Source organism: Ambystoma mexicanum, chromosome 10 (genome assembly GCF_040938575.1).
Source record: "Ambystoma mexicanum isolate Mex_15411 chromosome 10, UKY_AmexF1_1, whole genome shotgun sequence".
NCBI classification, from domain to species: Eukaryota; Metazoa; Chordata; class Amphibia; order Caudata; family Ambystomatidae; genus Ambystoma; species Ambystoma mexicanum.
In genome coordinates this window covers 846661036-846677660 of record NC_090932.1, presented here as the reverse complement: position 1 = coordinate 846677660, position 16625 = coordinate 846661036, and the positions used below count along the sequence as shown (strand labels likewise).

At 45.7% G+C, this 16625-nt stretch overlaps 1 protein-coding gene across 1 annotated transcript in view; it reads left to right on the top strand.

Annotated features, from left to right (window-relative positions):
* Window positions 1-16625, top strand: part of LOC138491789 (transient receptor potential cation channel subfamily V member 6-like) — a 599702-nt gene that overhangs the window by 248967 nt on the left and 334110 nt on the right. The window contains exon 5 of the mRNA XM_069618497.1: window positions 11199-11297. Within this exon, the coding sequence (XP_069474598.1) occupies window positions 11199-11297 (99 nt within the window). The remainder of the gene's footprint in view (window positions 1-11198; window positions 11298-16625) is intronic.

Here is a 16625-nt window from a genome sequence, read left to right as displayed (position 1 = left end):
GTGCCCCATCAACTCGGGAGAAACTCCCAAATCCCTCAATGATTACATTTTCTCAATTATGCTGGAAATACTGGCTGGCTTCTGTGACTTGGCTACTATTTTGGAAGAAGGGTGTGTCCGCCACCAGCCTGTACTCATTCCAAGCCGTCCAGCCACCGGAGGACTCTAACAAAATGGATGCTGTATAATGAATGCGACACAGCATTTGAATGCAGGAAGCAATGTCTGGTAAGGTGACTCATATCCATCATGGCAGCCAGTGCAAGGTCCTCTTTCGTTATGGGGGTATGGCCAAAGCAGTTGCATAGCAATAAGGGTTTTGTCCAGGGGCGTTGCTAGGGGGGGCTAAGGGGGCTATAGCCCCTGATCTTTTGGTTGTAGCCCCGGATAGAATCTCAGGAGCTACAGCCAAAAGACTAGCTAGCCCCCAGTCCCAACAGTTCTGACATCAGCGTAGCCCCAGGTCTTTTCCAGACCTAGCAACTCCCCTGGTTTTGTCTATGGCTCTCTATACGCGAAGGTGAGGGAACACGAATAGCCATCACCCTGAAGTCCGACACAACACACCTCTCTCTCCTGCTGCACAGGGTCCTGGCAATGTTGAAAGACGCAGCCTTTACTCAAGTGAAGTCATGCTGAAATACGTAGCACTTGGGATGAGTCTTGCAAGGCAACTGGCCTATCCAGTCTTGGTGCAAAGCTTTCCTAATTCTCACACAGCCAACAAGCAAGCTCTAAACCCAGTTCAGAGCCTTATATTCACACAGGTGGAAGGTGAGGTGAAATGGGGAGGCTTTTCAGGATCCACAGTAAGTGCATCAGCAGATCTAATCCCTACATATAGACAACCATTCTTCCACACACGTGCTGTTATCCTTTCAATTCCTAGCACAACAGGCTTAACCCTTTCACTGTCATGACCTCAGTGATTTCCTGTCAGTAGTGAAAGGGTTAAGCTACCAGTATAATGCTAGACATGCATCCAGGGTGGGCAAATAGATCCTGACTTGAATCCAGAAAAAGAGGCACCAACACAATGCTGAGGATGCAAATATACCCACACAATTCTGCAAGGTTATTCAAGATTTTAAACAATGACAGTCAAACATTAACTGCAATAAATCACTTTGCTGCAGTGCACAAGTATAATTCACAAATAGACTTTTAGAAGAAATCAACTGAGTTCCCTATTCTGCACAGGTTACTTGTGCTGCTTGTTTACATTTTGAAGGTTTTCCCACTTATATTGTCAGTCTCTCTATCAGGTATGATTTTATTGAACGGTACTTTCTCAGTAAAAATGGTTTCTCTTCTCCTTCGATTGGGTTCTCTCACTAGTTTTGACATTGCGATATTTCCGTGTGCCCACCCCCACACCCTGCTGCTCAGCATACCAGTATACCATCATTGATTGACATACTCTGGCAAAACACCCAGTTTATGACTAACAAATGGATTCAGCTTGATTTAGTCGCTGGAATATGGGCAGTGGTATAGTCACAACCTAGGACCAGCCATGCCCTACGCATATGTTAGGTATCAAATTATACAAGTCCCAGGGCTCTTTTTCTATCCCACCACACCATGGTGTCCCTCCCCATTCTGTGGCTCAAGATGTCTACTAATAACGCTGGTCATGGAGCAGGTTTACATGCACTAGTGTTGTTCACCAACAAAAGGCTGAAGATCAACCTGGAGAGATGCTGTGCTGGCATAATGATGTCATGCCTGGGCTGGCTCTGCTCTGCTGACTCCGTGGCTGAGTACTGCACACAGGTCTCTGGCAACTGTGCCGAAAACGTGCAGCTGCCCACGATCAGGGGATGGATTCTAATCCCAAATGTCAAGTACACCTGTCCTCACCTGCAGTTAATCGGCATCCACCTGCTATCAATCAAGTAGAAGCCCGGCGCTAGCTACCCAGTATACAAGAAGCTGCTCCACATTCGCAAAGACTCATTCCTTGGCTTTAAAAGCTGCACTTGGATCATCCCTTGTCCTTGGTTCATCCCTCTCTTTTCCTGACCTCCTACTGGATTATCCTTATGGTATCTGGTCATTGCATCGAATGCAATACAATCTGCCATACCATCGAAACAATTGCATCGAAAAAAAAGCATTGAATTCATTTTTTTTAAAGGTAAAGGGTTTAGTTAAAATGGGTTTTAAAGGTTAAAAAAGGGGGGTTTGGGGAAGAGACCTCCATTTAAAAACAAATAAAAAAATGCTTTCGATGCAATTTTTTTCGATGGAATGGTATGTCGCTGGTAGGAATTCGATGCAACGACTAGGAACCATCCTTATCTGTATGTGTTTATTGATTACTCTCTGAGCCATTTCTGGTATTATCCTGTTCTGTCTGGTATGGAACCTATTGCCACAAATTATTTCAGGATTGTCCTAATGTAGCCGGTGCACCTTGTTTTATTAAGCAAAAACAGTTTGGGGCATGTGTTTTGCTTTTGTGGTTTATCCCGCCAGCTCCTCAAGCTTCTAATACTTGTAGATTTTAAATCCAAGGCAGTGAGAATCCCGGACATGACACGAGGTCTGTTATTATATTCCACCAGCTGCGAGCTATGGGTGTAGTGTCCTCGTTCCTGTTAATCTTTCTATAGGTGATTTGAGGAGATCCCCAGTACACCCAGGTGATAGAGGTTGACAAAGCTGTATTGACTTGGTGTTATTACAATGGGGGTCATTACGACCCAGGCGGTAAGTACGCCAACTTTACCACCATGGTGTAAACTACGTTTACACCATGGTGGATGGCGGATTTACCGCCCCATTCCAAGGTGAGTGGAACGGTAAATCCCCATTTCCCATTTTACCCTTCCCCATTCCCATTTTTGCCCCATAGGGCATAATGGGAGTGGGGAAGGCGCTAATTACACCAAGGCGGTTTAGCGCCATGGATTTTAACGGCTGCTAGAAGCAGCCGTTAAAATCGGAATCAGGCGTTAAGGGTTAACGACGGCGTTAACCCTTAACGCCTGAGTTGTAATGAGGCCCAATGTGTCTATTGCTTCTGTGGGCCCAGAAACTGTTGACAACTCCATTTGTATCCTGGAACAGGTACTTAGTGTCTCATTGTGTCTAGTAATTTCTGTTGGTATTTTGTTTAACCAGTAGAATTAAATGTTTAGGACTAACTAGAAAGAGATTTATCTCTCATACAGAGCTCTTCCACCAGGGGACCGATGACAACCTGTTGCACCGTGATGCAGAAAATTGTGAGATGATGAAAGCTGTTAGAGTTTATGCCATTTACTTTTAATCTAGTGCAACTGTGTACATTGGAAATATAGTAGCAGCATGTTGCTTTTAAGTGCTTCTTTTGTTCAAATGATACGTAGTACATTGATATTTTTCCGCATCTGTCCTGCATTTTATATTTTTGGTCGTTATTGTTGCTATGTGTGCTGCTTGGTGCATAGATTGTTTCCTCCTTTGTCCTGCAGTATATTTTCTATGTAGTTATTGTTGCTATGTGTGCTGCTTGGCACATTCATTGTTTCCTCTTTTCTCCTGCAGTATATGTCTTCGCTAATTATGGTTGCTATGTGTGCTGCTTGGTACATAGTGTTTCCTCTTTTGTCCTGCAGTATATTTTTTCGATCGTTATTGTTGCTATGTGTGCTGCTTGGCATATTCATTGTTTCCTCTTTTGCCCTGCAGTATATTTTCTCTGTAGTTATTGTTGCTATGTGTGCTGCTTGGCACATTGATTGTTTCCTCTTTTGTCCTGCATTATATGTATTCACTAGTTATGGTTGCTATGTATGCTGCTTGGTACATAGTGTTTCCTCTTTTGTCCTGCAGTATATTTTTTCAGTCGTTATTGTTGCTATGTGTGCTGCTTGGTGCATAGATTGTTTCCTCCTTTGTCCTGCAGTATATTTTCTCTGTAGTTATTGTTGCTATGTGTGCTGCTTGGCACATTCATTGTTTCCTCTTTTGTCCTGCAGTATATTATTTTGGTAGTTATTGTTGCTATGTGTGCTGCTTGGCATATTCATTGTTTTCTCTTTTGTCCTGCAGTATATTTTCTCTGTAGTTATTGTTCCTATGTGTGCTGCTTGGCACATTCATTGTTTCCTCTTTTGTCAAGCACTATATTATTTCGGTAGTTATTGTTGCTATGTGTGCTGCTTGGCATATTCATTGTTTCCTCTTTTGTCCTGCAGTATATTATTTCGGTAGTTATTGTTGCTGTGTGTGCTGCTTGGCATATTCATTGTTTCCTCCTTTGTCCTGCAGTATATTTTCTCTGTAGTTATTGTTCCTATGTGTGCTGCTTGGCACATTCATTGTTTTCCCTTTTGTCCTGCACTATATTATTTCGGTAGTTATTGTTGCTATGTGTGCTGTTTGGCATATTCATTGTTTCCTCTTTTGTACTGCAGTATATTGTTTCGGTAGTTATTGTTGCTATGTGTGCTGCTTGGCATATTCATTGTTTCCTCTTTTGTCCTGCAGTATATTATTTCGGTAGTTGTTGTTGCTATGTGTGCTGCTTGGCATATTCATTGTTTCCTCCTTTGTCCTGCAGTATATTTTCTCTGAAGTTATTGTTGCTATGTGTGCTGCTTGGCACATTGATTGTTTCCTCTTTTGTCCTGCATTATATTTTTTCACTAGTTATGGTTGCTATGTATGCTGCTTGGTGCATAGTGTTTCCTCTTTTGTCCTGCATTATATTTTTTCTGTAGTCATTGTTGCTATGGGTGCTGCTTGGCATATTGATTGTTTACACGTTTCTCCTGCAGTATGTTTCTTTAGTAGCTATTGTTGCTATGTGGCGCATAGATTGTTTCCACTTTGCCATGCATTATATTTTTTCTATAATGATTGTTCTTATGTATGCTGCTTGGAACATTGTCTCCACTTGTGTGCTGCTTTTCTTTTTCGTTGTATTGTTACAGCTACTCCCTTGTCCAGGGCTTTTACTTGTAGCATGGTTAAAGAGAGCAATTATGAGGCTCGTAAATCATAAATAAATAGCAGTTCCATTCAGTGTCGGATTGGCCCGTCGGCCGATCGGCCCGTGGCCGATACAAAATCCTTAGAGGCCGGCGAGGGGCCGGGTTTCAAGCCCATGCCTGGGCCGGTCTCGCGCTGGCTCAGGGCTGCCTGCAGTGCTGATCTGCTCTGCATGATCAGGGCCTGCGGGCAGCAAGTCGGCGCGAGACTGACACCATGGCGCTGCTGCTAGGTGATTGTGAAGGAAGTGTTACTTTTTTACAAAACACTGGTAGTGGGTCGGGCTGGCCTCAGCCCGGCCTGCTACCAGTGTTTTGTAAAAAAGTAACAGATTCCTGCAACTGCTCGTCCTTGAAGGACCTGGGGCAGCAGCAGACAGTCTGATGGAGGAGCCTGGAGGCCGCCTGCAGGGCTGGGCTTGGCCAGAGGCACGATAAGTTGCTTTCAACTTTGCAGGAAGCAAGTTACACATTTGTTGCACGCCACTTTGCAAAGTTGAAAGCAACTAATATTGGCCATGGCCAATGGAAATGCGGCGAGACTCCGTGCCGCCACCACCCCTCACTCCCAGCCCAGGTCAGGATTGGAGCTGTAGCCTGCAGGAAGCTGCGCACAAATGAGGACCTTACCAGTGCCATGGGCGAGGTCGAGGCCCCTGTCTCCACACCACAGCAAGAGTCCCTCGACTCGTCTCTAGCAGTGCAGCAGAGGCCAGCCCAGGAGGGCACACAGGCACTCGGGCACGGGCGACCCCCCCGATCCTCCCTGCCCACACAGTCACCACCCCACAGCGTCAGCGGAGATGGAGAGACACCCTTGGCTGAGCTGAGGAGGTAAGAGTCACCGGCCGTAAATGTGGTTATGGGCGGTAAAATAGCTCAGCGGGTTGAGCGCTCACTGCTGCAATCTGAGCGTGATCTGCAGGTCGCAGGTTTGAATCCCGGCAAGGCCAACTCAGCCTTTCATCCTTCCGAGGTCGATAAATGAGTACCAGTTTTGGTTGGTTGATATTGTATGTAAGTATGTAAAGCGCTTTGGATTAAGGCGCTATATAAATAACACATCATTATCTTAATGCCCCCCCACCTGTCTCACTTTGTATCTCTTAGCTCCACACCCTGATAACCAAAGCTCCATTCTTTGTTGCCCTTCCATTTTCTCCCACTGCCTCCCCTTCACCCTTTTTGATCACTACTCTTACAACTCTCTCTCCACCAGTGCCCACCACAGCATCATTAGATCCCAGGAGCAGCAAGCTATGCTGTTGGGGTGAAAGAGGAACATTCCTGCCATGCATGTGGGGCAAAAACATAAGATAGCAACCCGCAGGGCATGCTCCTACTCACTGCTTGCCATGATTGGGCGTTGCTGTGGAGAGTTGTGACTGGCAGCTAGGAGCAAGGAAAGACTACTATGGTTGGCCTCTAAATCTGGTTAATGGACAATGCAGATGAAATCGGATGTTTTTGTTTTTGATGATTTAGGCACATTGAAGTCTATGGAGGGGTCTTGGGTTTGACGTGAGGGTGTAAATTGTCCAGGGCTGGTGACACCCACCCAAAGAGAGGGAATGGAGGTATGCACCACAGGGCATCGCAACTCTGCGTGATAAGTAGAGCGACAGACTGTGGCATGTTTTCCACACTGCATTCCACACTCTACTCTGCATGATTGTGGAGACGGGCACTTCCTTTTTTTTATGCTCAGACTCGAGCCCCATGTATCTGCAGTGCTGGATGGCAGTAGCTGCCGGTCTACGAGGTGGCTCATAAACTTCGCAGACCCCTCCAATTGATGATGGCCTGCAATGGAAAAACATCTAGCGTGGTCTACATCATACACACGAGGGAATGCTTGGGATAATTAGCAGTGGACTGGGGGTGGGGCCATTTACATCTCAAAGCAAATGTTCCATGTTGCTTTGGCACACCTTTGCTTGCTCATGTTGACTGTTTAGTAGTTTATTAAAAAAATACTCTTATCACAAATTTCGCCGTACTTGGAAAGCACCTGTGTGTGAACTCATTTCCAGAAAATGTTTTGGGTCATTGGCTGTCAGGCTGTCCCATAAAAGGGCAAAGCTGACAGGACCACTGCGGTCACATACATTCATGTTTGTTGTTTGACGGGGTGGATTTGCACCGCGCAGGCACAAAGGGGGCCAGTGTGTTGCTGTTGGGTGGAGGGAGGGGGCTACCTACGCTCTAGTCTGAGTGTAACATTAGGAGACACTCCTGGATTTTCCTTACTGGGGGTTGTTGTGTTCGAAGCCTAAGGTGCCCTTCATTGTTATTTTTTGCAACACCCTGGCAGCTCTGCCTTCTTTGGTGTTCGTTCGCTCGCCAGGGTGGACGGTCAGTGGGTTTCTGTGTGTGTCATCCATAAAAAGTGTGATTTATTACAAAGGCTCCTGAGTCCTCTCCCTTTCTCCTCCCTGTTGCTTCCACAGACAAGCTCCAGTTTCCTGATTTTTACATCCACTTAACACTAACACGAGACGCAGAGAGGAGTTGCTGAATGCATCATTGAGGGCACACATGTGTCCAACAGATGAGCTCTTCATGTATGTGGTTTGTGAACTATAAATAGTAAACACACTCCAGTATAATTGGGCCCAAGCAAGAAACATACCTTTTGAAAAAGAGCTCACATTTTTGCAAAAAACAGGCATTTTACATAATATTTTAAATTAGTGAATGTAATGATAACTGACGGCATACAGTATACATCATACGGACTACATGAGGGCCTGCTGCAGTGTTACGGATTGCTGCCCAACTGCCACTGCTAAAATGTGCCAATTTTTCAGTAATCATGCCATGGTAGCTATTAACTAACCAAAAAAAAGTTCCATCCCAGTCAGTGTGGGGGATGGGAATGGAAGTAGCACATCGTACTATTTAGAATAATGCACAGTCAGATTTGTAATGCAGTATCACTGCAAACCATATTCCCCGCAATAGCCTATGAGGGGAATACCTGATGCTTGGTAATCAAGCAGTCAGTAACAAGAAAGCACTGCCTCTTTAGCTGTAGTCCCGTGAAGCCATGATGCCTGAGTTCATACTCCAGCTTACATGTCAGTGTGATTGAACCTATGCAAAACACTTTGCTTCCATTGCCCCATTACTGAAAGAATAAAAAAAAAGGTGCAACGGATGCACCTTCTTTAAATGTTGCCTGCCTCTTGGAAATGTGGAAATCCTTGTGCCTAAAAGCTTGTGCTCAGTGTAGAAATATTTGACCATGCACATCAAGTGGCCATTGACTAGTCTTCATTGTGCCGCAATGAATGCCGTGTTGTAATGTGTCTATCTTTCCTATCTGCATAGCATGCTGTTCAGGATGTTTGTTTGCATGTATGAGGTAACGAGTGCTCAGAGTATGGAATGTCCTGTGAGGGTGCTGCTTTCCCTATTTTGCCAACCTCTGATCTGAAGCCCGAAAAGTAGATGCACGCAGTCTTGAAATGCGGCCAAATTTGCACAGACTTGCAGATGAACTTAACTGGTCTGCTATTAAATCTCAGTTACCAGTTTAATGGTATCCACTACATAACAATTGCTCAGTTTACTATTGCTGATTTGATAGCTCAGTGGGTTGAGTGCTTGCTTCTGCGATGTGTGTGTGTGATTTGCAGGTTCGAATCCCAGCAAGGCCATCTCAGACTTTCATCCTTCTGAGGTTGATAAATGAGTACCAACACAGGTTGGGTGATATTGTATGCATATTTGTTCTATAAAAAAGAGCTTAAGAGTAGATGCTATACAATAACATATTATCATTTGGCCTTGCACGTCTGCTTGCATTGATGATGGTTTGAGGGCCACTTTTCTTGATGCAAGGGGTGGGCCACTTTTTGAGGTGACCTTGAAGGCTGGGCCACTTTTTTGAGGCGAGGGAGGGCCACTTTTTTTTGGGTGTCCGGGCCTATTTCTTGTTCCAGTCCGACCCTGGTTCCATTAGGCACAGAATACTTTTAATTATCCCATTGAATCTTAATTAAAGTAGTGTTTCATGTGTGCAAGGGAATGCCTGACAATATTGCTGATTAGTTGTTTGTGTCTACTGTATGATAATGTTTCTATTTAGTGTGAATTTTGCTTGTGTGTTACAATTTTGGGTTCTATGTGAAAAGACCTAATTTTAAAGCTCTCAAGAGAAAAGGACCGATTTACAATGACCGATTTTCTATTGATTGAACAACCAGCATATTTGTATATTCAGAGAGTTCCACCCACCTAGCCACCCATTGATCCTCCATGCCTCTGACCACCCTCAGCCCTACCCCCACCCTCTCCCGCGGGATTTCCTTGAAATCAGGTGTTTTGCCACCCAAACCCCATCTCTCAGCCCCCACCCACTCGAGACTCGCCCAAACCAAAACACAGCCAAACGCACAGACTCAATTACCCGTTCTCCTCGTCCTGCGCGTCCAGGTCCCGCTGAACCTGTCAGCCACTGCGCAAACTCGTGTGCCGCAGGGGCGTGACAGTTCCATTTAGAAAGACTGCTCCATGCGGTCACGGAGCAGTCTTTCTAACTTGATTTAGTCTCCATTTGAAAAAAATAAAAGGTTGTTTGACCTAGAACGTATTTTTGAGCTGCGGCATGTAATGTAAAAACACATTATGGTGAGTGAATGCCTCCATTATAAAGGAACCATTTTGCTCACAAAATAGTGGTATTGGAAGACAGTGTAATTGTTTCCATGATGTTTTAGAAAGCTGCTTAGGTTTGTGGCACTCAGTATTATTTTAAAGCAGCAGCTAATATTTTGTGTCACTGCATTTCACTGCACACGTTTTGTAGAATGAATAGATGTACTATTTCTAAAAATGTTAAAAATAGTGTGACCGTTTTGTTTCCAACACCGTCGATCTGATCAACTTTGTCCCATGAGCTCTTTTGAGGGTCACTTTCTTCAAAGCGTAAATTCCACGGAAGGGACATGTTATGTTTGCACATATGTGCAAAACGGTCCAGTCATTTACTTTTCATCATTTACACTACAAAGTGCAAAAAAGAGTACACATAGCCAAAACCACCTGTACACCTTTTTTGCAGTTCCTAGAGCAAATAGTGTAAATGCATATTGCATGAATACATGGCAGGCAGCATTTACCATGGATTCCCTAGCCCTCCAATGCATTAACGCCAGCATCAACTTCAGATTCCGACCGTAATTCCGGTGGATTGGTACGTTAGTGCTGGAAGTGGTAATTCCACTTCATGCCTCTGCCCAGCCGTTCAAATGCATGCTTTTTACGACATGCCAGAAGGAAAAGTAGCCATTTCTGTTTTTCAGGATGGGGAACATTGATGTGACAAGTTGAGGTGCTGCTTAAATGAAAAATATGTGCTTCTCCAGGCAGTCTTGAATAGGAATAAAGTGGGGTGGGCTTAATGTCAAGGGGGGCAGACTTCTAGAGGTGGGGAGAAAGAGTGAACATGAGAGATAGCACAGTGAGGTCAGGGAACAGATAAGGTGAGGAGGGCTGGAGATCCCAGGACGAGAGGGCATGAGTATGATACGATAGGTTGTTTATAGCACGCGCAGACCCGGGGATCGAACCGTGGTGTTCGGTGTAGTCTTGCTTGCAAGGTGAGCACGTTGCTCCTGAGCTATTCTGCCGAGTAGCGAGAGATAGAGCTTGCGAGCCAAGGAGTAGCTAATCAGGGACTGACTTGTAGACAAAAAGAATCTCTTTTAGAGCGAGTGACTGATGGTGGGGAGCCACCCCACATGGAGGCGGTACCCATAGGTGGGTGAGAATCAAGAGAGGTTAGAAAAAATACCCTGGACATTTACAAAGCCAGACCTCTTGCCTTTTCCAATGCTGGAAATGTAGCAATTCAAATGTCCGAAACTCCATTTGCAGCCACTGGATACACAGAGATCATGGTCACCTGAGTTTATAGAAGGGTGACCCAGTTGATATGTATATTCAGTGGAAAAGGAATGAGGCGGTTGACAGGGCTGGTTTGAAAGAAAAGCAACGAGGAGGAGAAAGCAAGGAAAATAGGAAAGCAGAGACAGGCGAGAGCTTGATTTGAAAATACTGCACTAAACACAATATTCATGAATATGTAAAATAAAAGAAACGCATAGAATGACTCATCAATGAGTTCATTTCCACTCCCTCATCGGATTGCTTGTGTAATCGATGCTTTCTTTGCCAAATGCATTAGTAACTCAGTGTGTTCCATTGCAGGGGAATACGTGCTGTCCTTTGCTGCCTGCATTGGAAACGAGACGATTCTGCAACTCTTAGTGGAAAGTGGGGCTCCGTTGCACTCAAGAGACAAACAAGGTGAAGCAGATAAAAAGGAACGACAACATAATGTTATTGCATGGCCACCTTTTCCTGGTACCACTACAGTGCTACTACACATCTCAAATTTCACTCTGAAGAGGAGAACACATTTTACTGTTTGTTATGCGCATTGATGCTGTGTTTGCTTTACTTTTCCCTTGTACTTTGTCATGGTTTTGCCATGAAGGGGCAGCGGATGGGTTAATTATTCAGCGCTTGAAACCTTGTAGTTTCCATTTAAGCAAATGTGCAAAGCCAGACCTTTCCTTTCTTGGGCTGAAACTCATTGTACTTTAGCTTTGCTTATGCACTTTTGCCTTTCCCTTGGCTGCCTTCTCCCTATAGCAACCAAGGACACACTGCACATTCTCCTCACAGGCTGTGTTTGACTGCTGTTGCATAGACTAGCCTACTGGAGGGCATTGATATATGTGCTTTACTCGGGTCAGTAAGTTAGGGATGGGGGTTTTCTGAGCTGCAAACACGTTCTTGACCTGTTTACTGGTTTAGAAATGGCGGTAGGGCATTGTAAATCCCATTGCATTTACAGCTTCCTCCTCAGCCCAGACACGCCATGAATATATTGGCGCCATGTTTATAATGCATGGGGAATCTGCAAGAGTTGAGCAGGAATCTCCAAAGGCTTTACTCTTAGATGGTCATCTAAGAAGGTTCAATGAATGAGGAAGACCAAGGGGCGGCCTCATTACGATTTCGGCGGTATCCCGAATGAGATACTGCCCAACTATATTTGCGTTACCGCCCAACCCGGTAACTGTAATTCCCCATTGCACCCGACAATTGGAATTATTCCGGCGTGTTTACACAATGCTTTTAGCTTGGGGTAAATTCTCTCAGACTCATGTTTGAGCAGACCGTTAAATGCGGCGGTAATAGCGTTAGCGCCGCATTTAAGGGCTACCCCCCAACTCGTGATTAGGCTGGAAGTGTAAAAAAAGAATTAGAGGTACCCCAAACCTGTGCTAAGGAGTGGGGGAGGAAAAGGCGAGGCTAGGAAAGGTCTAATTGTGATTTTGTTGGCAGCCTTCATTGGACAAAACAGATTAACAGATTCCTTGGCATAATTGTTGGGAGAGCAGGCATGCATTTGATTATTAAAAATCACAGATAAGCTTTCGCCCCCCCCCCATTCCCCATTTTAGGGTTTATAGTTCTACGTACAGAGCATAGCAGTATATACTGGCAACAGAACATGCTGTACACGTTAGCAACTCCAACCTGTAATTCCAATGACCAAATAAGGTTAATTTATTGAGATAAGGAAAAACACAATTGAGAGCATGCACTCATAGGAGCTCATTTTGAACCCATCGTACATGGGCCGTGGTGGGTATGTACACCCTAAAAGCCTTGTGTAAAGCTTTTACGCAGTAGATATCCATCATGGCACATTTTCATGGTTTTGTATGGCAGAGAGGAGGGGTGGTAAGTGACTTGTGTTTCTGCCGCCGCCCTGCCTCTCTGTCATACAAATAAACCAGCACTTGCGCCCGCATGCATTGACATGCCGGGGCAAATACTGGGGATCCCTATGGAGTCCGCCGACTTTTTGCACTGGCAAAAAGCTGCCAGACTCAATATGAATTAATTGAAAATGCTGCCTGACATGCGTACATGTAGAACAGGATGATGCAAGCAAATCCCATGGGATCCAGGGCAAGCACCCAAGAAACAGCGTAGGGTACTTGCAATAAATGTGTCAGGCTGGGTTCGCTCCATGTGGTTCAAGGTCCTAAGTATGGTAAAGCTGATCTCCCCTAAGATTCTCTAATATACAGGCTCAGTGATACAGAACCCAACATGCTTCTTGGTTGCAGATTACACTCTAAGGGCTATGGCTTGCAGCGCGGTTCTTGATTCTACAGACTCAGGGTTATAGTGCCCATCTCTGTTCATCACTTCACAGTTTAAGGATTCTAGCACTCAGCTCACTTGTTAATGTGTTGCTTGCCCCTTGCCTAGGGCTTTCTTTGCCAGGCTGTGTTATTGTAGCCCAACAACTAATGGCCGCCCTCCTACGCAAAGGTCTCTCTCTTCTCTGGGATATAGCCCACAGAAGGCTGTTGGCTTTCTCTACTTCGCTGTGTGAACTTTCTGCCATTGTCCGAATAGCCCTTAGCAGGCTCTTTGGTTTCTCCTTCTATACTCTTAAGTCTTTGCTCTGCCAGAGTCTGATATACAGCACTCAGCAGGCTCTGGGTTATCTCTTCCTGTGTGGGTCTGGTGCCGTCACTCCTCTCTCTACTCCCAAGCCAGTGGCCTGGCCTGTGTCTCTAAAGGGTGAACCTTGGGCTCTTTACAGGGCTTCTGATTGATTTGATTCCATAGTTTTTCTTCTGATAGGCGGATCCCTCTTCTCCCATGTCTCACTGCCTGTGATTGGCTAGTCATCCTTTACAGAATTTCGCTGGCCAGAGTCTTCTCTGAATTATAAAGTCTTCCAAGTTGGAGTCGGTTAAGCATCTTCTTTTTGTAGTCAGTGTCCTTGCAGTAGGTCACGGTGGCGGCTGAGGGATTACAGGGTCACACCACCATTCTGCGGTCAGGCAGAGGCAGCATTCCAGGTATGCAACTCTGCGGTGTGATCCAGATTCTCTTGGTGACCCTGATAGCAGTGCCAACCACTCATGCATGCTGAGAGTTGGTTTATAGGCTGCATTCTGGCTGGCAAGCACCGCCCCAGTATTCAGCTGCTCTGCCATCATGTGAACATTCTTCCTGAAGGAAGATCCCTTACTCCAATGGCACACCTGTTTACCCCAGAACTGCACTATAAGAGGATGTTGGAGGCAGCTGGAATGAGGGGACACCCTCTAGAAATGCCCCACTTAGGCTTGACCAGAAACCGCTGCACAGACTCTATTCCCATGAAGGGGAGGCAGGTTAACCCGGGCATACAGTCTCACTAGAAAATGGTTGTGCGCTTTGGGTCAACTACAGAGCATTTCTCTCTGAGGCTCTAACACAGGATAGACACGGTGCAGAGGAGGGTCCTTTCCTTACCACAGCTGACTGGACAGAATTCCTATCATTCTCTATGCGCGGTTTGGTTCATGATACGCACGTGTGATGAGAAGTTTAATCTGCTATGACTTGGTCCAGGTCCTATATGGGAGATTGTGAATCTGATCCACCCCTGTGTGGGTCCCTACTATGTGAGAAGGATTGAGATAATTGTCAATAGCAAGCACCTTAACTGAAGAAAGCGATAGGTACGGGGTTCCTGGAGGAACGGTCTACCGCCCCTAGAAGCAACCCTGTCTACAGATGAGGTGCAACTGATGAGCCCCAGGTGTCCAAGTAGAGGAAAAAACCCAACAGGGAAAAACCTCTTGGTCCAGCAGAATTTTGAAAGGGGGTAATAGTTCTCCAGGCAAAGAAAATGGTTACGTCCTTTCCAGAAGCAGGTAGAGTAAGGGCAGGGGGAAGGGTCCCACGGAAGAGGAGCGGAAGAACAAATGAGGCAGAAGAGATGACTTGGAAGGAACAAAGCAAGATAAGGAACCAGAAGCAAAGGAAATGGGGAGGCACAGGGCAGAAAGAGACTATTGGAAGAATAAAGAGCCTAGAAACAAGCGTCCCAGTCGCAACACACCCGAGCAGTTGCTCGGATCGCAGATATCCGTGTTCCCTTCTGCGAACTCAGAGACTCGGGCAAAACCACCTTAAAAAAGTTCTAGACCATGTAAGGAGATACCCATACCCGGCAAGTGCCATGTTTTAGTGAACATCGTTCTGTTGGGCACCAGAATTTCCACAGACACCAGGAGCGCTGGTGCACAGGACACAGAACAATAACGGTCGATCCCTGTTGGGGCCCAATGGAGGGTTTGGAGAGGCTATGGGGCATCCCCCGTATTCCAGGTCCAAGCAGCTCTTCACACAGCTGGTGGGCATCCCTAGTGCCCATTGCCCCTCGGATCTCAACTAGCAGTGGATTCCACGTGACCTCTTCACAACGGCTGTCACCAGACTTTACACTCTGTGGCTGGAATGGGGAACAGCAGCCCTGGTATGTACGTCATAGTACACATCAGCGGGAGATGGTGACATCCAGTGCCATTTAACAGGGCGCATATAAGTGATTTTGATATATTTATATATGTATGCATATGTGGCATATGTGTTAAATTATGTGTATGTGTGAACATCTGTAATATCTAGCGTGTTTTTATTTGTCAGGTGTGATGTATTTATGTACCAGTTTATTTGATGTCTATGGCATACATTTCAATGCTAGTAAGTGAACATTGCAGTTATGTATCAGGCATGCAAAGCTTTTGTGGCCCAGCTGGGTAGGATAACATGGAGCAGTCGCACCCCACCAGACAGCCTGTTTGCATCACGATTGCTACCGACGGAACAACCTGTTGCTATGATGTGTTGTGATGCACCGCAGACATGGCGGAAATGGCACAGGTCCTTTGCATGGGACACTTTCCCATGTCTTCGAAAGAAATGTGAAACGAAGAAGCATCATAAGCAGAGGCTGCACTGCAAACAGAGGTGAAGGCTCCAGTTCATTCAAATCAGTATTGAAAGGATGGGCCTCATTACGAGTCCGGCAGTAACCCTCGTCACGTTTCACCGGCACCTAGCTTCCCGGTGCCGACAGGATATTACAAGTCCCGGAGGACCAGGAAGCTAGGTGCCGGTAAATGTTAGTCTCCATTCCCGTGGAGTCCCATAGTACTCCCTGGGAATGGGTTCACGGAAGCATCGCCACCATTGCTAACGCTGCCAGTGCTTCAGTGACGTCTCTGCCTACAGTGGCTGCTGCACCCGGCAGGGCTAGACCTGTCGGCGAAGCGGCTCCGGCAGGCAGACTCGGAGTGTGGCCGATGTATAGTTTTAGTGGATTACAAATTGTAATAGGAGGTGACCTTAATATAGTCCTAAATGCAAAGTTGGACAGGTGCATACATGCACGTCCCTCAAGAAAAAAGCAAACAAAGCAGCTCCAAACAATGATCAAACACATGAGTCTTTTGACGACCACTCTAATTGCAAGCAATGCACCCGTTCCCCACTGTCCACTCGTCCCATTACTAAATAGTTGTTTTCCCCAATACGAGGGTTAACTTGATAGTGTATCAATTGCTGATACTATTTGGGTGATACTATTGTGTTGCACCGCACATGTATTCAATCAAGAAAGATGTCATAGATGGTTTCGCGCATGGCTCCTCATTTGAGATTTATTGCCTTGTTACTGTTGGATGAGAAGATATCTTCAAGGTTTGGGGTGCTGCAAAAGTATACATTTGAGGAGCAGCATTTAGCTCCACTGCCCACAAGACAGCA